Source organism: Mus caroli, chromosome 6, assembly GCF_900094665.2.
Source record: "Mus caroli chromosome 6, CAROLI_EIJ_v1.1, whole genome shotgun sequence".
Classification (NCBI taxonomy): domain Eukaryota; kingdom Metazoa; phylum Chordata; class Mammalia; order Rodentia; family Muridae; genus Mus; species Mus caroli.
Genome location: NC_034575.1, coordinates 36961077 through 36985842, shown reverse-complemented (window position 1 = coordinate 36985842; position 24766 = coordinate 36961077). Strand labels below are relative to the sequence as shown.

The 24766-nt window shown below is 50.7% G+C and overlaps 2 protein-coding genes across 4 annotated transcripts; one reads left to right on the top strand and one right to left on the bottom strand.

Annotated features, from left to right (window-relative positions):
- The first annotated feature begins 655 nt into the window (after positions 1-655).
- Epha1 (EPH receptor A1) lies at positions 656-15573 on the top strand. Its single transcript, XM_021165857.2, has 18 exons — positions 656-810; positions 1694-1761; positions 6152-6433; positions 7819-8221; positions 8420-8575; positions 8874-9218; positions 9330-9457; positions 9684-9834; positions 10094-10190; positions 10387-10445; positions 11193-11318; positions 12088-12273; positions 12399-12460; positions 12562-12768; positions 12900-13049; positions 13316-13509; positions 14956-15111; positions 15206-15573. Exons 1-18 carry the CDS (start codon positions 726-728, stop codon positions 15282-15284), a joined length of 2934 nt encoding a protein of 977 aa, XP_021021516.1. The 5' UTR covers positions 656-725; the 3' UTR covers positions 15285-15573.
- A 79-nt stretch (positions 15574-15652) lies between these two features.
- On the bottom strand, positions 15653-24509 carry Zyx (zyxin). 3 transcript variants are annotated; one of them, XM_029478505.1, is made up of 10 exons: positions 24429-24509; positions 23659-23878; positions 22989-23191; positions 22775-22867; positions 22168-22662; positions 17993-18113; positions 17699-17868; positions 17420-17598; positions 16592-16712; positions 15653-16200 (listed from the first exon to the last, which is right to left on the bottom strand). In XM_029478505.1, exons 2-10 carry the CDS (start codon positions 23864-23866, stop codon positions 16096-16098), a joined length of 1695 nt encoding a protein of 564 aa, XP_029334365.1. In that variant the 5' UTR covers positions 23867-23878; positions 24429-24509; the 3' UTR covers positions 15653-16095. The 3 variants fall into 3 exon arrangements, with proteins under 3 accessions (XP_029334365.1, XP_021021517.1, XP_021021518.1); XM_021165858.1 differs by lacking the exon at positions 24429-24509 and adding an exon at positions 24016-24301; XM_021165859.1 differs by lacking the exons at positions 22775-22867; positions 24429-24509 and adding an exon at positions 24016-24301.
- Between the last annotated feature and the right edge of the window lie 257 nt (positions 24510-24766).

Genomic DNA, 24766 nt, shown 5'->3' with positions numbered 1-24766 from the left:
CATGGGTAGAAGGCAAAGTTCAAACTCCTCCTCCTGTTTACCAAAACCTTCCCGGTTCTGGTCCACACCTGTCTTTCTGCCCTGGCTCCCAAGACAAATGCTGTGCCCCAGCAGTCAAACTGGTCCATGCACCACTCCCTGAGCGCACCTTGAGGCTCCCTGCCTGCAGGCCTTTCTCAATCTCAATCTTTCTCTGCCACTAAACACCCTAGTCACGCCAGCTTCCCCCCTGAGGACTACTCCTGACTTTGTTAAGGATCGTACCAATTTGCATGGTTGTCATCGAAGCCGAACAGGATGAAGGAGTGTCTCCCACTCCTAAATTTCCAAGTGAGCATGACAAGTCTCGAGTTCACAGAAAAGAAAGGAAGTAAAACGGAGATCTTTTTTAAGTCAAGGGGAATTGGATTGAAAGCTGGATCAAAACTGGGTTGGGTTTAGGATACATTTAAGAATGTCTGTCTAGTCAATTCCTAGCAACACCCACTAGGCGGCGCCTTCAGTCTCATTCCAACCAAGACGCCTCCAGGTTTTAAAGTTTATTACCTGTCTAACAAGTTTCCTTCCTGTCCTCCTGTCCCTTTAAGAAGGTGAACCAGGTGAGGCTGAGGCCCCGCCCCTCATCTGGCCCCGCCCTCCGCCCCCGCCTAGCCGGCCCGGATCGCCCAGTCCCTCGCGACCTGGCCCAGCCGTAGGGGCCGTGGTCCCAGGTCCCGGCCGGCGCCATGGAGCGGCGCTGGCCCCTGGGGCTTGCATTGCTGCTGCTGCTGCTCTGCGCCCCGCTGCCCCCGGGGGCGCGCGCCGAGGAAGGTACCGACCCCCGCCCTCTCCCTTTCCCGGCTGACTGGCAGCAGCCTACAAGAGCCGGCATTCCTGAGGAGGCCCTCTTCCCCGCGCCCCACTACTTCTCCCTGGCTTCTCCCTAGTAGCGGGGAGATCGATTGGCCAGGCCGATCTTTGGTCTTTAACCCCAGACTCCTGCCCACGGGATCAGTCACCCCTACCCTGTTGGCCAGCACTATTTGCTGCGGTTGGAGAGGGAGTTCCTGACCACAGCCAGGAAGCTGCATTCCTACTGCAGCATCATGGGACCCTCCATATGCCCATCCTTGACTTTGCAGCACTCAGAAGTCTGAGGCGGAAAGCCTCCTTCTGCCAGCCTAACCGGAGCACAAATAATCCTCCAGTGGTGGAAGGATTAGAACTTTCGGGATTGCTAGGTGTAGGGGTCCAATCTTCCACCTAAAGTTTTGCACACCCTCTGTCCATGCCCCTCCCACTTCCCAAAATCATAGCTTCGCCTAACGCCCCACCTCCTCTACCCTCGCTTACCAGAGCAGGCTACTGACAACTGGAGTCAAAATCCAGCAGGATCCCCCTGCCAGGGTCCCACTCAGGACTACAAAGGCTTTAGCTTCCCTGACGTCCGCCCACGGCATCCTTGCAGTTGTTCTCCAGGGCTCCGTGGGTGCCACGTCTGGGGTTGCTCTTCCAACGCTTGCTGTCCTGACTCTGGTTCAGGCACCAGTCCCCCAGCCCTTGCCCCACTCTGCCTTTCTTCTCTGCCTCAGGATGTCACACTGTTAGGAAGACGTTTTGGGCAGCCTCGGACTGGGGAGTCGCAGAATACCCAGTGTAGGGAGTTGGGTACCACCACCCCAGGGATGACATCGTTCTTTTCTCCCCCATTCAGTCACTCTAATGGACACAAGCACAGCACAAGGAGAGCTGGGCTGGCTTCTGGATCCCCCAGAGACTGGGGTAAGTATTTGAAGGACCTGGGAAAGTTCAAGTTTTAAGGCCAGTGGGAAATGGGGTGGAGAGGTGGGTGGAGGAACAGAAAAGAGCAGGAAAAACTGGAAGTGTCTCCTCAAAGAGGGGGAGGGGAGCTGAGTCAGAGGCTCCTGAATGGTACTCCTGGGGAGCTGGGGGGTGTCAAACTCCACTCAGTGGGACTATTGCTACTCCCTCACTCTCCTACCATAGGGTTGGGGGGGGGGGGGGNGGGAAATGAGCTCTCGACTCCCAGGAAGAGCATGCCTATGCTAAGGAAGGCTGGATGAGAGCTGAGACACCTGGAAAGCATGCCCCAGTCTCAGCTCCGTTCCTTACAGTGGAGTTATGTGGATGGGTTTCTGAACATTAGAGAACTCCATAAAAGGGTAAATGATGGATGGATTTTTTTTTCTTTCTGAAGAGGAGAGCCAAAACTTTCATCAAAGTCTTCAAAGGTATTTTGACTCCCTCAAACTTAAAAGCTGCTCCCCTCCATGGGCCCTGCACACTCTCCATCCCTCCCAGACAGGCTCCACAAACACCATGGATTCCAGCTGTTTGAGAAAGAAAAAAAAGAACAGCTCCAAGTTGCTAACTTCCTTAGGTGTGGTGTCACTGAGACCCAGTGAGCAGAGGTGGACAGTTAATGTGTCCTACAGACTGTATTCAGACCCAAAGTCCAGAGACACCCTTGCTGCAACACACTAGAGCTGTCCTGAGAACCCCAGAACGGTACCTCTAGGATTGGAGACTTACTACTGATCCTGGACCTATTCTCTGGCTTCCTTCCTCCAATACCCAAGACATGTGCTGCTGCTGTTTCTGGGAGTAGGGTTATTGTCTTCTTTCTCTCTTGGACTGGAGGGTCCAGGCTCCCCTTTGAGCTCTTCCACAGAGTGGCCTATAATTAGAGTTAATAGACTAAACCATAATGTATCCTCCAGGAGGGGCCATTTGGAAAATCCCAGATTAGGCCAGCTTTAATAGGTGCCTCATCTCATAAACCAGCTAATCACCCACAACGAAGGCAGCAGGACCATCTGCTGGCTTCCACTGGCTCTTCCTTAAGCTCCACCAGCCCCACCCAAATAACTCGTCCCTAACTGAGCCCCAATGGAAGCAAGGCCCTTTTTCCTGTCTGGTGCTAGAAGGGCAGTGCACCCCCTGCAGCTGTACTCCCAGTCTCTTTCATGTCCCTTCCCTCTTCTAAAACAGATTTAAGTCCTTGGAGCCAAGCTCCCAGAATACACCCTTATGCTGGAGTAGCAACCAGCAGCGACTGAGTGTCAAGTGAAAGGACCCTCAGTGCTGTTTCTGGCCCCAGAGATGTCCCCATCTGTCACTGCTGGAGCTGGAAGAGGCAGTCACAGCTGGGAACATCTGTTTCCCTCGGCTCCAGCTGCAGCCTTGGCAGTCTGGCTAGTGCTCTGCCGCACAATACCACAACCGCCCTGTCCACCTGCCTGGGCCCTATGCTGGCCTCTTAGGCTTCCAGCAAAGTTTCCCCTCAGTAGGCTCCAAGGTGTCCCTTCATTCCAGCATTGTGGCCTTTGGACACCCCTCTTGATCTTTGAACTCTATGACATAATACAGAATTATGTGCATCAAAATGGCCCCGCCCTACCAATTCTTAATTAGTGATACTGGTTTTTTGTTTTGTTTTGTTTTTTTTAAGTCATGAGGGCCCACTCACTGGACTCGAATAAAATCTCAGAATGAACTTTCTTAGGGCCTCAGTCTCTTCTCCATCTAGTGATGGGGCGGCATCCCAAATATAGTAAACTATTTTGTGAAATCTGTGGGCTTTCATAACTATATCTGGCCAAGAAAACACTTAAGTAAAAGATGAAGTACGGTATCTGTTCCACCAACAGATAATCAGAACATCGACAGTAATTAAACCCTGGAATGATGACAAGGAACCCAGGCCAATGGAACAGAGTAGAAAGTCCAAACACAGAATCCACATGTCCGATACTCTCATGTGGATGACCATGGAATTTCTAGTCAATGTGAGAAGTATTGCTGGGGACAGCAGTACTTCCTACCCTCCCCCTAAGCAAGGCTGTGAAAGTGACAACCGATGATGAATGAACAGGAGAAACACTATTTTAATTACCTTCATTCACACAGGATGAAGTCCAGGAAAGTTCAGAGGGTTGAAGCTTGTGTATTACCCTGAGCTTTAGAAAGGAGTGGGGGTGGGGAGGTGGTGACAGGCCCAAGTGTGAAATGAACAAAGGCTGTCCTGCTGTGCCCAGTTTAAAAGTCTCTGGGGTTAAAGAAGTTTTCAGTGAGCAGCCTTCTTCCTGGCAGTGTTAGCTCACTAATTTAAATCCCTTCCAAAGAGTTAAGTTTCTTTTACCAAAGGGCAGCTTGTATGAGCTAATCTATAGTTTTTCCTAGTGATCAGCTCAAACAATGCCACATAAATATATTGGGGGTGTTCACTGACCCCCCAAAAGAACTGATTGGTCACCATACTGCCAACTGGATGTCTGTAAGTTTTGTGACAGAATGAAAGGGAGAACTCCTCTCCTTATTCTATGAGCACATACAAAAAAATAAATTCTAATAAGAATAAAGTTTCAACCAAAATAAACAACAACAACAAAAAGAACCTACAAAAATTTCAAGCCAAAAGATAAAAAGAATTTTATGATCTCAACCAAAACACACGGCCCAAAACTCATGGTGTTATTATGCACAAAATAAAAATGTGTTTTCACATAAAAGATGCCACTAGCAAAAATATGGCATGGCTGGAAACATTTGAAGCACACTTATCAAGCAAATAATTAGTATATATATATATATATATATATATATACTAATTATTTAATTATATATATATTTTTTTTTTAAACTCACCCAAGTGAATAATGTTAGTCAGTAAGCATATAGCTGATGAAGAAAAAAGAAACATACAGCATCCCCCTTCAAAGAAATGTGACTTTGGAGGGCAATGAAGCTGCCTTGGCCATGGAACTGGCAAAATACAAAATGAACATTAATATCTCTTCTAATGAGCTTTTTAGAAAATGAACTCTCTTGCACTTGTTTCAGAAGTGTAAACTGATAAAACCTTTGGAGATCTATCTATTGATTCAGCAATTCTTGGAAATCTTACATTCATCAGTGTGCTTTCCTAAAATAAAATGAAAGGAAAAAAAAGCTAGAAACTAACTAGCCAACAACAGGTAAATGGTTAATGATTATGGTGCATCCATATGCTCAGATGCTGTTGATACACTGCAACAAGAGACAGGTCTGAATGTGTTCTTTTTTTTGTTTTTGTTTTTGTTTTTGTTTTTTTAAGATTTATTTAGTTTTATTTATATGAGTACATTGTAGCTGTCTTCAGACACACCAGAAGAAGGTATCAGATCCTATTACAGATGGTTGTGAGCCACCATGTGGTTGCTGGGAATTGAACTCAGGATCTTTGGAAGAACAGTCAATGCTCTTAACCGCTGAGCCATCTCTCTAGCCCCCTGAATGTATTCTATAGGCCTAGTTCCAGGACATTATTTGTTAAAACAAAAGAGGTTACAGAATAACCCTTGTATGATATTTATTCTAAACAATTTTAAGGACATTAAAATATTAGAATATTTCTCAGAAGGCTTTGAAAGTGGTCTAGACAGCTTATTTCAAACCATTAAGAATGGCTACCTCTCAGAATAAAGGTGGAAAGATGGGGAGACCTAACCTTTGTCAGTGGATTCCTAAACCTGCTAGATGTGAAGTTTAAGAGCATAAATTCTGCACATGGAGTTCCTGGCTTTGTACTCCAACTCTGTCTCAGATATTGGGCAAGCCAGTTCACACTGGCTCTATATCAGTGGCCTGTGGCAAGTTATGGTAATGCCAGCCATTATGACTACTACATTTAAAAATTCTTTCAATGTGGAAAAAAAAGTCAAGATGGTACCTGGGAGCCCCACTAACTGTTGGGACTTTGGTGGTGGCTATATGTAGAAGGAATATTGGAGAGGGTAAGACCCCCTGTATACAGTTCTTTTCTGGTCCCTGTCCTCCAAGGGCAGAGGCTTTAGTATTTGAAAAAAATAAGGCTCTACACAAACCAGGGGTATGGCTTTTGAGTGAGCTTTGCCTTAGTGGGTACCTGACAGTTCTGCTGACTAAATAGGTCAAAATTCCTACCCATGCTCTTGTATTTGAAACAGATGAAATTAAGGGACCAACCAGGGCTGCCTAGGATCTTAAGGGGTTGCTATCTTATCTGCCCCAAGTCCAAATAATGCCCCAGTCCTGGGGCCGGAAGGTCCAGTGTGGTCCATTAACCTGGTAGCTCTGACTCCAGCTCCCTCTTCATCAGCTCTGGTCACTGAACCTGATTCTCTTCTTGCAGTGGAGTGAGGTGCAACAAATGCTAAACGGGACACCCCTGTACATGTACCAAGACTGCCCAATACAGGAAAGTGGGGACACTGACCACTGGCTTCGCTCCAATTGGATCTACCGCGGAGAGGAAGCTTCACGCATCTACGTGGAACTGCAGTTCACCGTGCGGGACTGTAAGAGTTTCCCAGGGGGAGCTGGGCCTCTGGGATGCAAAGAGACCTTCAACCTTTTCTACATGGAGAGTGACCAGGATGTGGGCATTCAGCTCCGACGGCCTTTGTTCCAAAAGGTGCTGCCTCCCCTTCATGTCATCCCTTCTCTGATATAGATCCTTACCTTGGTCCTCACCATGATCCAGCTTAGCCAAGGAGAAACAGAAGAAGCTGGAAGCAAGTGCGAATGTAGAATAAGAAGGCAGGACCAGACACCAGTCCGGAAAGGCTGTACTGAGTACCACTGGCTGGGCCCTGGCTCTAAGGGCATCATTTAACCTAACCTCTCTGAACATTAGTTACCTCGTCATATAATAACCTTATTACTTGCATCCATTGACATCGCTCGATGCTGTTGTTGAAAGGGGAAGGATAGTGTGGAGATTTTCAGACATTTCTCCTCAGTGCTCATGATTTTCATGTGACATGCCCCCAAGAGTATTGCCAGAACTACACAGGACAGTTCCTGGCTGCCAATCACCAGTCCGTTCATTCCTAGCGTGGAAACATACTAGAACACAGACCAGCCTGGAGCTTATTATTATAGGATGCGCTCTAATTTCTTTCCAAAGAGCGAAGGTTGTAAAGTTTGTTATTGGTAATAAATTAGTTATGACACACTCTGTAACTGATCACCTCACTGGCACCAGGCTTGGAAACACCTCCCAGTGATGGAAATTTTATGGCCCGTAGCTGAACTCATTCCGCTGTCTGAGTTCCAAACCTAGCTCCATCATGTCATAGCTATACTAACTGTTAGAAGAGCTGGTATGCTGTAGCCTTAGTTTCCTTTCTGTAAGGTAAAATGGTAAGACATCCTGTCTCATAGGGTTATTGCACGAGCTTTAAAACATGTCTATAAAATGCTCACCTGGGGACCCTGGACATCATGAGCTCTCCCATCATGGCTGGGTGTTCCTTACCCACAATGTGTTTCAGATTTCAGGACTTGGAATATTTATATAGACATATCTTAGGAATGGGACCTAATTCCATTTTTTAAAAGATTTATTTATTTTATGTATATGAGTACATTGTCGTTATCTTGAGACACACCAGGAAAGGGCATCAGATCCCATTATAGATTGTTGTGAGCCACCATGTGGTTGCTGTGAATTGAACTCAGGACCTCTGGAAGAGCAGCCAGTGCTTTTAAGCACTGAGCCATCTTTCCAGCTCCTGGAACCTAGTCCTAATTATGAAATTCATTTATGTTTTATACATGTAGCTTGAAGGAATTTTATACAATTTTTTTAGTTTGATTCCTTTTTTTTTACTGTGATTAATCTCATGAGATCATATAAAGAGGTTCCCAGTGTGGCAGGCTATAGGAATTGTCAGGTTTGGAAACTCTTTATGTTTTTAGATTTTTGGATTAGAGGTAGCCATCCTATATTAAATCAAGAGTTATTTATTATACAGGATGAAGCATGGCTTAACATCATTCCTTCTTCTCCCCTAGGTAACAACTGTGGCAGCAGACCAGAGCTTCACCATCAGAGACCTGGCATCTGGCTCTGTAAAGCTGAATGTAGAACGCTGCTTGTTGGGCCACCTCACCCGCCGTGGCCTCTACTTAGCTTTCCACAACCCGGGTTCCTGTGTGGCGCTAGTGTCTGTAAGGGTGTTCTACCAGCGCTGTGCTGAAACTGTGCATGGCTTGGCCCACTTCCCTGACACTCTCCCTGGACCTGGAGGGTTGGTTGAAGTAGCTGGAACCTGCCTCTCCCATGCACAGATCAGCTTGGGGTCCTCAGGTACACCACGAATGCACTGCAGCCCTGATGGGGAGTGGCTGGTGCCTGTGGGTCAGTGCCAGTGCGAGCCTGGCTATGAAGAAAGCAGTGGAAATGTGGGATGCACTGGTAAGAAACGGGGAAGCGAGAAATCCCAGGGACCACCTGACTGGGTCTTCCAGGTCACCAAACAAGGCTTCCATGATTTTTAACTTGAGTGGGATGTCTGTGGGAGTCGGGGACAGGGGTAAAATGGGGGGGCTAAAGGTTTTGTTCATCATGTAAAAACAGAACAACCAAAAACATGGGCCTGCCTTCTCTCTCCAGCCTGTCCTACTGGTTTCTATCGAATGGACATGAATACACTCCGTTGTCTCAAGTGCCCCCAACATAGCATAGCAGAGTCTGAGGGGTCTACCATCTGTACCTGTGAGAATGGACATTATCGAGCCTCTGGGGAGGGCCCCCAGGTAGCGTGCACACGTAAGTCTTGCAGTTGGGGCCTGGCGATCTGGTAACAGGTGCTAGACCCTCCTTGGGACCAGAATTTCCAGAGCTTACCAAGTAATGGAGACCCAGGTAGTCAGACACTGATTATAGCTACTCCCTGCCCTCTGTTCTCTCTAGAATGCAGAGGCATGTTACATTCTACTTCCTCTTTGGTAGAAGTTTAATCTCTCATGAGGGCTTTGGGAGACATAATTGGGATGATACAAGCAGGGGTCAGTGGCTTGGGTGAGAGGAAATGGACACCTATTTGATAACTCCTCTTCTCCCACAGGTCCCCCATCTGCTCCCCAAAATCTGAGCTTCTCTGCATCAGGGACTCAACTCTCCCTGCGCTGGGAGCCCCCCAGAGATACAGGGGGACGCCATGATATCAGATACAGCGTGGAATGCTTGCAGTGTCGGGGCATTACACAGGATGGGGGTCCCTGCCAACCCTGTGGAAAAGGTGTGCACTTTTCCCCGGCTGCTTCCGGGCTCACCGAATCTACCGTGCAAGTGCAAGGCCTCGAGCCTTACGCCAACTACACATTTACCGTCAAATCCCAAAACAGAGTGTCGGGACTGGATAGTTCCAGCCCTAGCAGCGCCTCCCTCAATATCAACATGGGGCACGCAGGTGAGGCACCTAAGACCATAGGGCTGAGTGATGGGCAGGAAGCAGTGGAGGTACAGCTGACGTTATTCCTTCTTACCTTCTGAACTCAACCTTGTCGTTCTGGGTGTCCAGAGTCACTCTCTGGCCTGTCACTGAAGCTGGTGAAGAAAGAACCGAGGCAGCTGGAGCTGACTTGGGCAGGGTCCCGACCCCGAAATCCTGGAGGGAATCTGAGCTATGAGCTGCACGTACTGAATCAGGTCAGAAAACACTTGCAGACACCATTCAGTGTTTGGGGTATAGCCTAGCCTTTCCTAACTTGGGGTATAGGATGGAGGGAAATATCCAAAACAAACTTTCTCAGGATAAACATAATCCTGCAAAGGATTCTGACCTGACAGCCCACCCTATCCAAGCCCTTCCATATCTATCTTCTCTACCAAGCCTGGCTCACCACAGCCTCATTAATGCAAGTCCTACCCACAGGACGAAGAATGGCACCAGATGGTGTTGGAACCCAGGGTCTTGCTGACAAAACTTCAACCAGATACCACATACATTGTCAGAGTGCGAACACTGACCCCACTGGGGCCTGGCCCTTTCTCCCCTGACCATGAGTTTCGGACAAGCCCACCAGGTAAGTTACCTATCTTTTGTCCCACCCGAATATACACAATTGTTATCTCCTGGAGATAGTTCAGGTCCTATTTTTAAGTGACCCTTGCTCTTCTCTGTATTTATGCACGTAATGGGCCCATTCAGTAATCTCTGTTAAGGGAAACATGGACCCAATGTCCACTTAAAAACTGGTTGTGGGTATACTTGGGACCCTACCTTTTAGCCATTATAACCTCTAATGGCTGTGAGCCCTCAGCCTTCTGAACTCTGACACCCAGTTTCCAGAAGCCTGACCGGAGGAGAGATTGTGGCCGTCATCTTTGGATTGCTGCTTGGAATAGCTCTGCTGATCGGGATTTATGTCTTCCGTTCAAGGTGCTGGCTCTGTCTTCCCCATCCATTCATCTGGGATTCCTTTGCCTTGTTAGGCTGTACCCCCCTAATGATTCTCCTGTACCCTAAAACCAAAGTTTAGACATGCCTTACACCCAGCTCTCATGTCTGCGGCAAATTCAGCCAGAGCTCATTGGAGTTTCCCTGAGTCCCTGAAAAAGTTGCCCTACTTCCACAGGAGAGGCCAGCGGCAGAGACAGCAGAGGCAGCGTGAACGCACCACCAACGTCGATCGAGGTGAGCCAGGAGTGTGAAGGAGTGGGGAGAGATTGTGTGTGTGTGTGTGTGTGTGTGACACCCAGATCAGCTCTAGGAATGTGGGTGCAGTATATTGTCCCTAAGGATCTTGTGTTTTGCCACCTAATTAATTTTGGTTAATTAACTCTGCCCTGATAGCTGTCAGCAGCTCTGATGCAATTATCTACTAGCTCTTGGTACCAGTGCAGTTACCCTGGGCTCTGGACCATGTTCTCCATCCTGGTGGCCAGGTCTACGGGCTAAGACCAGGCAGGAAGAGGTTGAAGTCCTCTAAGACGTGCAGGCTTCCTGCTTGTCACCTCATTAGTTGTCTCTGCCAGAGGGAGCATTTGCTGTCTATCTGAATAGCTGGCACTGAAGGGAGGCTTCATCTGGGAGTGAATGAGCTGTAAGTGACTTGGACAGCATGGGGCCAGAAGCTAGGTCACAAGTCATAGGAAGATCGGGTAACTCAGAGCAGGGAATTTACTGCAGGATCTGAATTCTGGCCACTGCTGGACCCTGAACAGTAGGACAGAAAAGTATAGAAAATAGACCACAAAAAGGCTGGGGTCCATGTGGAGGCTTTATTGCTAAGAATAGAGATTTTCTCTGCTTGAGCTAAAGCCAGGCTCACCTTAGAGAGCAAAGAAGTACAGGGAACGGGCTCAGCTGTCTGCCCTTCTTCCTAGCCCCCCATGCTCTGATCATTGTGCTACAGTGGCTGAGCCCTCTTGTCCCCCACAGAGGACAAGCTGTGGCTAAAACCCTATGTGGACCTCCAGGCCTATGAGGACCCTGCACAGGGAGCCTTAGACTTTGCCCAGGAACTGGACCCAGCCTGGCTGATTGTGGACACTGTCATAGGAGAAGGTAAGCCCTGCTGTGACCCCAACTAGTCCTCTCTGTGTGGTAGGTAGCACATGACTGCTACCAGGTTCCTTTCTTCGAGCCTTGAGTTCCCACATGGGCCCATGCCTGCTCTATCCTGTATCCTTGAATTTCTATGCCCTGGAGCAGCCTCTGCCTCCTACACACTTTGCTCTGTGGTTATGGGGTTTCTGATAAAGAATGTTAAACACACCATCCCTACCCATAGAAGTGTCACCATGCCAAGGTGCAGGTTGTTCTCGGAGGATTCCCAAAGCCGGAGAGATTCAGAGCCTCTCTAAGTTTAGAGCATTCTACCCCATCAGGGGCCCAGTGTCCTTGGGCTGCCTCAATCCCCTGGGTCACCAAGGAAAATAGATCTCAACAGAGAACAAAGCTTGGCAGTGTCCTTGTCAGTGGTGCGACTGAGCCAGCAAGAGCTGTGACCAGGGAGCTCACTCACAGGGAACAGGCAGGCCTCCTGTTCCTTGGGCACTAGCCCTGGACCAACTTATCCTTCATAAACACAGTATGTAGTTACTGAATACTTACTTAACATAAGCCAAGGAGCATGCTAGCCATGGAAGACAGTATTGGTTAGATTGCAGAGCTTCATGCTGGTTCCAGAATGTCCCTTCTCTGGAAGGGCAACCTGAGCTCTGTCCTTCCTCACATTTCCAATGAGGAGAAACTGGAGGACTGGAGGTGACACCACTTGATCATGGGATAGTCCAACTTCATCAAGCTGCAACCTTATTTTTCTCTCATCTAGGGGAGTTTGGGGAAGTGTATCGGGGAGCCCTGAGACTCCCTAGCCAAGATTGCAAGACTGTGGCCATTAAGACCTTGAAAGACACATCCCCAGATGGCTACTGGTGGAATTTCCTTCGAGAGGCAACTATCATGGGCCAGTTCAACCACCCACACATTCTACGCCTAGAAGGTGTCATCACAAAAAGTATGTGCAGTGGTCTCCAAGAACTGGAGTGAAATGTGTGGGAGGGGTAAGAGCAGTGGGGGAGAGGAGTAGGCTGCCGATGGAGAAAACCTGGGTCTGAGTGTGATGCATGTGCTGTGTCCCAGGAAAGCCCATCATGATCATCACAGAATTTATGGAAAATGGAGCCCTGGATGCCTTTCTGAAGGTGAGACCGGCAGAGGATCAGTTCTAGAGGGGTCACATGATGGAGCCTCGTGTCTTGCAGGAGACTTCATCTTCTGATGTATGCATTCCCCCTACTTACAGGAACGGGAGGACCAGCTAGCTCCTGGTCAGCTAGTGGCTATGCTACTGGGCATAGCATCAGGCATGAACTGCCTCAGTGGCCACAATTATGTCCATAGAGACCTGGCTGCCAGGAACATCTTGGTGAATCAGAACCTGTGCTGCAAGGTGTCTGACTTTGGCTTGACCCGCCTCCTGGATGACTTTGATGGCACCTATGAAACCCAGGTTAGAGCCCCATCCACACTCATATGAATGCTTCATCATTTGCTGACCCACGGACAAGCATGAGATTCCCTTTCCAGTTTTGTACTAGTCCACACTCTGAAACACCACTCTCCTGTGCAATGCCTTCTTAGGGAGGAAAGATCCCCATCCGATGGACAGCCCCAGAAGCTATTGCCCATCGGATCTTCACCACAGCCAGTGATGTGTGGAGCTTTGGGATTGTAATGTGGGAGGTGTTGAGTTTTGGCGACAAACCCTATGGGGAGATGAGCAATCAAGAGGTAAACCTGGACTATTTCCCCATGCCATCCCCAATACAACTCCTGTCTCTTCTAACCCCACCCCACCCCCTCACACCCACAATCTTTTCCTATGAGTATTTCAACTCCAACCTTTGGCAATATTTCCTGTGCTCCCTTCTCTGTTACTTCTTTGCAATCCTGGTCAGGGCTGCTTACAGGTGACATCTCAATCATCTACTAGAAAGTGGCTTTCTTGTAGATCTATCTAACTTCCTACCTGGACATCTCTCTGTCTCTTGCTACAGGTAATGAAAAGCATTGAAGATGGGTACCGGTTGCCCCCTCCTGTGGACTGTCCTGCCCCTCTCTATGAACTCATGAAGAACTGCTGGGCTTACGATCGTGCCCGTCGACCCCACTTCCTCCAGCTGCAGGCACATCTGGAACAGTTGCTTACTGACCCCCATTCCCTAAGGACAATTGCCAACTTTGACCCTAGGTAAATATGTTCAAGAAGGAAGGGAGTTTGGAGGTCAAATCTGGAAAAATAAGATGGACATTCCATCCTATCCACTGAGTGTTGGGCTCCGGGGAGCTCTGGACAGAATCCAGCATGAGACAGCACCCAGTCCATGCCTTGTGGGGAAGCTCAGGCTAATGGAGGTGGTAACCTGATGAAAGGTAAGAAGCAGAGAGCACATGATTCAAGGAGTCAGACCTAGATTAACCACCTCTCACTGTATTCCTCCTGGAACCTTCAGAGTCACTCTTGCTTGTCACCCCCACTATGTTAATTAATGACTGGGACCCCACCTCTGGTGTTCCTGTGACCATCTAAAATTTGGGATATTTTCCTCCCCCCACATATATATTCTCGAACATGAAGGAAAGATGCACAGATGTCACACATCTTGGAGGACCTACTAGTACAAGCTTTTTGCTGCAGCCTGGAACCTACTCCTGAGAGCGTAGGTAGCTAGATTGGGGTAGGAACAGGAAGGAGTCTGAGGAGGCCTCTGACTACATGGCCAGTATGCCAGGGCTGAGGAACGACAGATCAGACAGGACAGAACAATGGCAGCATCCAGGTCAGAGGCTGCACTCCTGAGAACGGGAGGGAGGCAGCCAAGGTCAGGACAAAGGACCAGCCCTGCTGAGAAGGGAGCACTTTGTGAGAACAAGAGATGGTGACCAGTTTCCCAAAACTGTTATTTGTTCAAAACCATGGCCAGAATTTAGAGAATGAAGTGGAAGGAGGGAGTCAAGCTGGGGAGCCAGGCAAGGCTGGACTTGAAGTGCTTTATCGGGTAAGGCAGCACGGTGTACTGGCCCGTTTATCAAACCCACCATATATAACCTTGTTTCTGGAAGAAACTGTTTTCCATGTTCCAACTTTTGAGACTATCTTTTGGAGCACAACTCCCTCGGACGCTGGAGACTATGTGTGCTAATCTTTCTGGAATGCTGGATATTTTTTCCCCCAGCAGATTTACTTTGCTAATGGTTTTTGGCTCTGGCTGGCTTTTCTACAGGAACACTCATTGTATTGTGGTTATCAGAGTGTAAGAATAACAGTCAGGGTCGAATATGGCAAGTGAGGGCTGCTCCTAGGTAGCCATCTTAGGAGAAGGGAGCACCTTGCCGTTGGCCCCTTCTGATTTATCTCAGTCAAGAAGCATTCATGACTAAAGGGTTTACTTCACTAGGGATGGCCAGGGCAACCACACTCTCTAGAGCTATCCATGGAACAGGTCAGTCTGCTGCCTGCCTGCCACTTTGAGCATACCAGGAAAACAGGCCAGGAAGTCAGCTCAGGTAACAGCCAGTTTATGTGCAGCCTAGATGAGCTGTAAGCATCTGACTCCGTGCTGTCTGCAATGTGGTGGCACAGACCAACCAGCTCCTCTACTTATGGGGTACAAACAGGATACCCTGTTTCCCACAGGGTGACCTTACGCCTGCCCAGCCTGAGCGGCTCTGATGGGATCCCTTATCGAAGTGTCTCTGAGTGGCTTGAATCCATACGCATGAAGCGCTACATCCTGCACTTCCGTTCGGCTGGGCTGGACACCATGGAGTGTGTGCTGGAGCTGACGGCTGAGTGAGAACTCCGGGGCCAGGCAGCACCAGCACGGGCATGGGAGGGTGGCTGAGGTCTGAGCCTCTAGACTCACAGCTTCCTTTCCTTTCCACAGGGACCTTACGCAGATGGGAATCACGTTGCCAGGGCACCAGAAACGAATTCTCTGCAGTATTCAAGGATTTAAGGACTGAGCATCCACTGAAAAGATGCTCCAGCCCTCTGCCTGCCTTCATTAGCAAGGACGGGGCTATAGTCAACTCCCTGGGCCTTTCCTCAGCCTACGAAATGTAGGCTATTGGTGCTGCTCCTGCCCAGTCAATCAGAACTCTGCCTTTGGACCAAGGAGCCTTTGTTTATAAAGGGGGTGGATGGGTACAAGTGAAGGGGACTGTGGGTGGGTTCTGGGGGAGGGTTTAATATATACACTTACATATGCATTATCTATTTTTGTAAATAAACAAGAGTTGAGTTTTCATCTCTTCCCTTGATGTTTTTCCCCGTTGATTCCCTCTATTTCAACTCCAATTGTTCATTTATTATCAAAAAATCAAGTACTGGCAACTCTGGAAAATGAGGTTTTATAATCTTAGCTGTGGCCACAACCTAGCAGCACAGAGCACGGTGGGTGTCCAGGCTGCGGAAGCCACGCTCCTGGAGGGTTAGGGCCTCTACCCTCAGCAAGCACATTGCATAGGCTGTTCAGGCCAGCCAAGGGCATTGGTGCAGCAGTGAAAGCAGCAGCACTATATGTGACCCTTGGGTTGGGGACCTCAGAATGATGGGTGATCCCTGCAGAAGAGGCAAGGGTTGGAGCCCAGGGCTGGGCCTCAGCACCAGGAGGGAGCCTCAATATTTGTAGGCCATGCTGAGGCCCTGGATCAGGGCACTTGAGACACGGGAGGGGATTGGAATGCAGGGAGGGTGGAGGCAAGGACTTGGCCTCAGTGTGGGTGGTCCACGGTGGGGGACGGACCTGTGGTCTGGAAGGAGGTCCATCTCAACTCAGGTCTGGGCTCTAGCGGAATGGCACTTCCGACAAAGGACGTGACCATCCAGAGGGAAACAGCCGTTGTCATCTGCCTCAATGGACAGAGGTTTCCCACAGTCCTGGAAAGGAGGAAAGGCGTAAGGAACACTGGCCAGGAAGGTTCCTGCTTCACCCGCTACTGTGCTGCAGCTGTACCTGAGGCAGGAAGACCAAGTGTGTCATAGGCTTAGAGCTGAAAGTCTGATGTCCTTCCCGATCATGCTACCTTCCCTGCTCCTTTCCAGACCTCGGAGTCTGCAGGGAACCTCCCGCTACCATCCCACTACAGGCTTGAAGCCTATCCCGTCCTATCCCAACTCCATTCTGACTCATTCCAGTGCATGTGTGCACATAATATATACATATACTCAAAAACCCAGGCAAGCCCACAACTCTTCCTACCCGTTGGCAAATCCCTTAGTTTATCCAAGGTTCAGAGAGATCTCTGCTAGACAGAAAGGAACCACTGACCTCACACTTGTAACACTTCATATGAAAGTTCTTATCCAGCGCCACTACTCGCACAGTCTCGTCTCGGCCAGGCTCAGGCATGATTGGCTCCGAGCAGACAGAGCACCTTGGAGCGTATTGCCTAAAAGGGTCAGAAAGCAGATCCAGAAGGTTTGGGTACCTCAGGCTTTTAGCCCTTAGGAGGGCACAGGATAAGGAGGCACAGGTTGTGTGGCCACAGGGAACACCTGCTTATTCCACATATATGGGTGGAGCAAGTTCATGAGAAAGGCCAAAGGAGCAAGTGGCATACACACACACACAGCAGGCCCTTATCAAGAGGAATTTCCTGCCTTTCTACTCACACAATACTTCATCTCCCACACCCCTGTCACAGGTGTTCGCTCCCACACCCTTACCCCACCCATCTACAGTTTACCAGTAACCCTCAAGTGGGACACAAGATACCTGCATGTGCACATCTCCAGCCTAACCCCAGAGAATGAAGAGGAATCCTAGTCACCGCCACAAAATCCCCCAGACACACCGTCCACCATGGCAACAGACTATTTCGTTCTAGGAAAAAGCTAGCACTCCAAGTAGCTGCGCTCCAAAGGAACTTTGAGGACTCAGCCTACATGTGAACCTAGCCACTCCAGGACCAACTGCTGAACACAAGGCACATCCCAAGAAGCCCAATGGACCAAAGGATAACGTGGAAGCAGTCTAAGACCACAACTGTGGCCAGCAACCAAGATCTATGGTCTGTGGCTGACCTACAGCCAGGTGGGAGCCTGGTTACAAGACCAAACATGGATGGAACAGAAAACAGACAGGACAGATCCTCACTTGTGATAGTCAGGGACACAGTGGGGCTGATTGGCCTGGTCCACAATGAAGGAGGTGCCCTCCAGGGGACAGGCGCAGACCACACAGGTGAAGCACTGTGGGTGGTAGGCTTTGCCAGTGGCCCTCAGCATGCGGTCTGTGATGGGCTGCCCACAGGTGTTGCACTTCTCCAAAGTGTCCTGGGAGACAATCAGCAGGTTATGAGGGCATCAGAGTACCCAAGTATCTTCCAAGATTCATCCAGCCCCACCCCAACGGGAAGCCCCAAAACAGACTTACGGTGTAGCAGCCCTCACAATATGGTGCTCCCTCCAGGCTATAGAACTGCTGTCCCTGCAGCTGCTGCTGACACTGATGGCAAGTGAAGCAGGTGATGTGGAACAGTTGTCCCAGTGCACGAACCGCAGGCTGTGCACGGGCCAGTGGCTGATTGCATTTGCCACAGGACTCTGGGAAGACCAAAATATTGCATCTCAACCAGAAGGCCAGAAGCTCAAAAGAGCTTCTGTAAGCTCATGGCCAGCTAACATACCAACAGGTGAGGTGTCCCCAAAGGGTGGGTGCTGGACTTACCATTCAGTGCCACGCTCTGCCTCTGAGGGTGTTCCATGTCCTGCATCAGCTGCTGGGTCAGCTGCTCCAACTCCTCTACCTCCTTCAGGGTCAAGGGGCCTGGGCCTCCAGGAGAGCGTACCTAAAGAAAACCACCAATGATGCACTTTTCATGTTCTCTAAATCCTTCTAGACAGACCTACTGACCCCTTCTTACACCTAAGACTCAGCTTCTACCTCCTTCCCTTGATGCCTGGTCTTAAATTCCTCTCTCCCCGACTCCCTTTTCTGACCCCTAGCACCACACAGAGGGGCAGGACTACCCTTAGCCTACCTTTCCCACAGTAGGACATCTTCATTCATATAGTACAAACCCTTGCACCCCAAACATTCAGTCAGGGCAGAACAACTAAGCAATGGAAAACACACGTACAGCAGCTCAGATCAGAAAAGCACCCAATATACCAGGTCACAACACCAACTTCAGAAAGCATGTTCAGACAGCCCCCTCCTCCCATCAGAAATGGCACACACACACACACCTGTCCTGCCTGAGTAATCTATCAGCGTGAGGATGTAACACAGACAGAAAGCATAGATTGACCCCTCAAAAGCTGTGTGTAGGAGCCCAGACCTCAGCTTTTCAAACAGACACCTTGATCTAAGTGAGGAGTTTCTAGTCTACCAGATCCGAGTCCTTCCCTAGTTAAATCTCCAGGGAGAGCAGAAGGCCAGTTCCTAAGCCAGCCCACTCCTTCTATGTAGAAGACCTTGAGGGCTGAAGACTGTAGAGAGGAGAATATCCATCCATTAAGGGCAAGTACTTGAGAGATTATATGACCTGCACCAGCGTGTCTGGGTGAGTCTAAACTACTGCAGGATTACATGCACTCTGGACACTGTGGCCTGAATCATCTTCTAATGTCTTCACCTCTCCTCCTCCTGGAGCCCTTCACTATCTCCTCTCCACAAATCTCCTCCTTCCCTCCATCCCTAGAACTGTACTCAGAGCTCTGCTTCCCAAGGAAAGCACAAAAGTCACACTGCCCCAGACCTTGGTCACCTTCCCTAAGCCTGACTCCTGCAGTCTCCTATTCCTCACTAACAGGCGTCCTTGAATGCAAGCTTCACCTCTGTCTTCTTCCCTGCACTCTGAGGACAGGGAAACAGACTCAGCTCATCCTTGCTCTCTAGTAAATGCTACTATAAATGGCCGTTCCCATCTTTGAAAGGATAAACTACTCAACCGCACGTCTCCCTGTGGGTACCCGTGTCCTTCCTGCAGGACACTATCAGCTGCTGCCTTCTCTGCCAGCCAGCAGCAATGTCACTGTTCAACTCCCTTGGCTTCAAAATGCCCTTCTTCCATATCTTCCACCTCAGGACATCTTGGACCTCTGCTTATCAGCAGTTTGGTCCCAAGATCTTCCCCAACTATCCCCACCTCTCCTTTCACCACCCACACTTGAGTCTTTAGTGATCCAGGGTCTGCCCTTGTGCCTTGTCAACCAAGTCCCTAGACTGGCTTAGTCACTAGCTTTTTCAACAAAGGCCTCTTCTACCACCCTGGGCTATCTGGCCCAATCTCTAACCCTGGGCCACAGCACTGCCTGTTTCCTGTTTTGCCTCCACACTGCACAAAGTGGGTAGAGAGACCGCTGAACACTGCAGAGCTCCCAAAACACTGCAGCACCTGCCACACCCTCCCACCCTCCAGCTCCAGCTTCTCTGGTATTTGAATCTGCCAGATACCCAGTTGCCTTCCCCACAGCAGCTGTTCCAAACCTTTTCCATCTCTCTGAGCCCCCAACAGCTTCGCCCCCTCCCTCACACTCACCAATGACCTCACCGCCTAAATTCCTGGCAGCTAGCCAGTTTAACTTCCCTCATCCTTCTTTCTCTCCAATCAAACACTGTGTGTCACCCTGTCCTTCCTCCCTCCAGTGCCTCCGGGATCAATTGCTGCTCTCAGAGATCTCTGCCCTCTTCCCAACTGGCTTCTGCCTCCTGATTGAAATGTATACTTGGATTCTCTTCCCCTAAGCTGAAGCTTGTAAAACACACACACACACACACACACACACAGAGAGAGAGAGAGAAAGAGAGAGAGAGAGAGAGAGAGAGAGAGAGAGAGAGAGAGTTACACTATAGTCTGATTTGAACTCATAGCAATCCGAGAGAGAGAGAGAGAGAGAGAGAGACTCACACTATAGTCTGACTTGAACTCATAGCAATCCTCCTGCCTCAACTTTTCATGTTTTGTATCTTACAGGTCAACATACTCAACTTCACTGCCAAATGTTGAGAAAAGGCTACACTACCAACTTCCATATTTCCACTGACTATTCACTCAACTTTGTCACAGCCAAATGGCGCAAATAGTCCCAAGGCCATCTACGAAGTCCTAAGAGTCAAACTCTGCTTATCTGAGTCCTGTTCCCTAAACCTACAATGAAGATCCCCAAGGTCACGTCATCCACTTCTAAGAATCCCAGCCTGGGATCTTCCTCCATCCTCTTTGCACAGCACAAGATGGCCCAAGGTCCCTGAGGCTCTTCACTTCCTGCTATGGAATTCTTGGAACACTTGTCAGCTGCCTCATGGTATGGATGGCTGTGCACACAGCTCTAGCTTGAGGCCTGCCCTTGCATTACGGTCCTATGTTAGCTGAATGACAGTTTCAGCTGAAAGCAAGTGCTCCTGAAGCCTGTTGCTCAACAAGCTGACATAGGGACCCCTCCTCTTCCCGTTCAAACCAGTTCCCCTTCTGCACTTCTCTATTCTGTCTGCAATACTTTACTCCTCAGCACACGCTGAGCCTCCCCGGCACTTGTGTCCTCCCCAGCTGCTTATCAGTCGCTGCTTCCTTTAGGCTCTTCCTTTGGAACAGCTATCATCCACGGATCGCATTTCTCACTGCAACTAATACTACTGTGGCCCAGGAGTGAACTCATCTGCATCACAGATCTCTCTACCTCTAATGTGCATCTCAGCTGCAAAAGCTTTGAAGTATGACTTTCACCAGTCCTCCTGGCCAAACCACACACAACCGAGAAACCATCAGTGATTCTCCAATATGCATACACACCTTATTGGAGAGTTTGCTCCCTAGTATGCCTACCAATCTCCACCAATCTCAAGTACAGCACAAAGTCTGTCCCATAGGAGCCTTGTGCTTTCTGTTCTCCTAATAGCCCTCATAAATACCCTAAAATTTTGCGCAAGCTCTTCCCACCTAATGCTATTCTCAATCCTTTCTGGATTCTCAAGTCCTCAAGTCATTGAAGGCTGACCAACCTCAAGAAGCTGTTCCTAAGTTGCCAGTCCCCATGTTGGGTCATAGTTTCAAATCCCTGTAACTCATAGATTCTGAGCTATACTTATTCCTTACTTATTCCTTCAGTGTGTCGGAGCACAGACAGTTACAGTTACCAGTAAGATAACCAGAAGATCCCTTCAACTCAGAAGATCTCTTTCCCTGAACTAACAGGCAACAACTGTACGGTCTGTTTCTATTTTGAGCTTTTATGTGCTAGACTAAGAAGATAAGCTGACTTGCTCTTCACCATTGTTTGGGATGAGTAGCTATTTCAAAGTCAGGTGGGGAGGTGGGAAGGCTCGAAGTTCACCCAATTTTACTAGAGTCTTAATGACTTGTGAGAAACAGGCTAGACATTCTACCTTAGACCTGTGACTTCAGAAGACTGAACCTGTTGGAGAGGTCTCTTGTGCTCACGGGCCCAGCCTCCAGAACACAGAGCAGTGCCTGGCAGTCAGCTGAGGCTGGCCCAGGAAGTGTTTACCAGTGCTGACTATACTTTTATCTCTAGATGGGCCCTCAGGCGATGAAAGTGCTCAGAAAACCCAGGAGCCTAGGGATTAAGTCAAGGCCCAAGAATGGGAAAAACTAAGGTTGGGCTAGTGATCTCATTCTCCCCTTCAACACTCTAAGGCAGAGGCAGAAGGGAAAGTTGTATCCTCTTACTGCTAAGCCCTAGCTGCTCTACCGATTGATCCAGGCCCCAGGTAGCCCCAGATTTCCTCCAGAACTTTCTCTATGGCCTGCCAGATAACCCTACACTTCCCCCACCGCCACACCCACTTTGGCTCCTCCGGTTCTCTACCCCACCCTCTTGCCCTTTTACTCTGCAGTCCAACTCCATCCAGCCCCTGGCCTCAGCCTGTGGCTTCCTCACCTGGTTTTGGTTTTGAGCTGGTGGAGGCTGTGGGTGCTGCTTCTCTTGAACTAGGGGCTTCTCCTTCTGCTGAGCATAGGTGAAGCTAGGGGGCTGAGGGGAGCCTGTGCCCACAGAAGAAGGAGCATCCAGAGGCACCATTTTTTGATTGGGCTGTGGCCCAGGTCCACTTGGAGCACCAGGGCTGAACTTGGAAACCACGGGAGTAAATTTAGGAGCCACTGGAGCAAACTTAGGTGCTGGAGTTGGTGCCTGAGAAAGGGGACCCCGGGGCTGTGTATTAGCAGAAGACACAGGCTGGGGTTGGACATGGGGCTTGGCCTGAGGCTGGACATGGAGCTGGACCTGAGGCTTAGCCTGCGGCTGAGGTGGTGGCTGGGAGCTAGAAGGGGTCTTCCAAGGAGGCAAGGGTGCTGTGCCCCCAGGGGCAGGCTTGGTACTAGGCTTGGGAACAAATGGAGTGGCAACTGGTGGGGGTACATATGCGGATGATACCTGCAAAGAGAAGCAGAGGGGAGAGAAATGCACTTAGACAAGGTTGTCATCTCTTCCTTGTGTCCCCTCCTCTCCTTCTAGGCCCAGACTTTCCTACTGTCCTGCCCCTTACCCGGGCTTTGAAGGGATCGTTCTTGGTCATGTCGTCCAGCAGGGAGGACAGAGAGTCAATCTCCAGGTCAATACTGCTCACTTTCTCCCTGGGCTGGAGGGTCAAGGGTCAGAGCACCCATCCCAGTCTTCCCTTGTCACCCCACTCCTCTCCAGCCCATGGAGGTGTCCCCCAACCCATCTCCAGCAAAGCTGCCCTTCCAAGCCCTCCCTACCTGCGGTGGGAGCTGGGTAGGGGCCTCAGGCCCTCCCTCCTCCTCCAGTGGAGGTGGAGGAGAGGGGAAGATGTCCTCCTCCAGAGGAGCAGGGGGGAATGGTTCCTCGATCATCGGGGGAGGTGGAGGTGGGAAGGCACCTCCCAGGGCACCCTCTGAGTCGTCGCCCTCCCCAATAAGGGGAGGAGGGGGCAAAGGAAAGTCTGGGTAGGAAGGAGAGAGAAGGCTATCAGTACCGACCCTCCTTCCTCCTCTCCTCAGCCGACTGTTTTAACCCCCTAATCCAAGAACTCTTTCCTGCATCCCAAGAGTGTGTGCAGACCATAACGAGGGGCTCAGGATGCCCTGGGCGAAGCAGGTCGAGTGAGAACGAGCCAGGTTGAAGAACCGTGCAGCTCCCGTTACACTTCAGAGAACGGATCCAGAGGGGAAGATTCCTGGCCCACATTCCCGCCTCCTACCCCCAGGCGGGAGACTTGGAACAGTCCCAAGGGTCCTGGCTCCCAGCCAGGAGCTCCAAGATGAGGTAAGAACATCTGCTCAGGACAGGGTAGCCACCCAGCGCCCAGCCTCCGCAACAGCCTTTTCAGACAACCCCAAATTCCCCAAATCACCGACCCCCACCCCTGGCGCCCGAGAAAGATCGGGGCCCCCAATCCCAGCCGCATACCTTCCGGGGGTGGTGGTGGGATCTCGCCCACCCGACCCATCTGCGCTCTCTGGGCCCCGGCTGCTACAGGAGGCTCGCTGTCCCCAGGCCGGAAAGGATTCACTTTGGGCTTCGGGGCCACAACCGGGGCGAACTTCTTCTGCGGGGCGTAAAACGCGGGGGCCGAGACGGAGACCGAGATCGCGGGAGGCGGGCGGGGGGCCGCCATGGCCAGGCCGGGCTGCAGGGGGTGGGGTCGTCAGGTTACGCAGAGCGTTGTCGGACTGACACTCCTCGGTTTAAGCGCCCCTCGGTGACCCCACCCGCGCCTCCCCGCGTCCCCTTCCCGGGGCGGCGGAGCTTCTCCCCGCTCCTCACCGCGCGCAGGAGCGTGAGAGCCGCGTCTCGGATGACCGCCTCGGCGCCGAGTCCGCGGACTCTGCGTCCCGGTCCGGAGCCGCTTCTAGCCAAGCGGGGAGGGACGTCGCGCACGGGAAGGGAGGGAGGGGGCGGGGAGAGAGCGGCGCCCAGACCATACAAGGAGCGGCCCGGAGAGGGGGCGGGGAGAGACCGGGGAGGGAGGACCCGGCAGGAAACTCCCCCAGGAAGGGGCCCAGGTCCTGCCCCGGGCTCCAGGCTCTGCAAAGGTCCGCCTGCGGCCTCCCTACTCACCACCGCCCCCGCCGGGCACAGACCACCCTTCCCCAGCACAGGCCTCTGATGTCATTTCCTGACCTGCCACCTACCCCCCTCCCTCCTCCCGACCGGCGAGTGCTGGAGAACTGACTCACTGTCCGCACTCCAGACTGAGCAGGCTGGCTAGTATCCCAGCGGTCCCGAAGCAGCTCAGTCCCGCACCCCGGGCCTGCCTGCCATTGACCGACCCCGCCCCTCCCTGCAGCTTCAGCTCCGCGTCCCACGTGTCCTGTGGTCAGTCCCGGAACGCAGGACTGGGATGGGACGGTACTCCTGGGTGGGCGGGGGATGGTGAAGGGACGTTGGCCCTGTGGGCACTTGGCTCCCAGGCCGGGCTTCTGTAACCCACTAGTGTGTGAGCAGGAGCCTAAGCGCTCTAGGGGAATGCTAACTTCCTGAGCTAGGCAGCCTCTTAAGGCTTCTAGGAATTCGC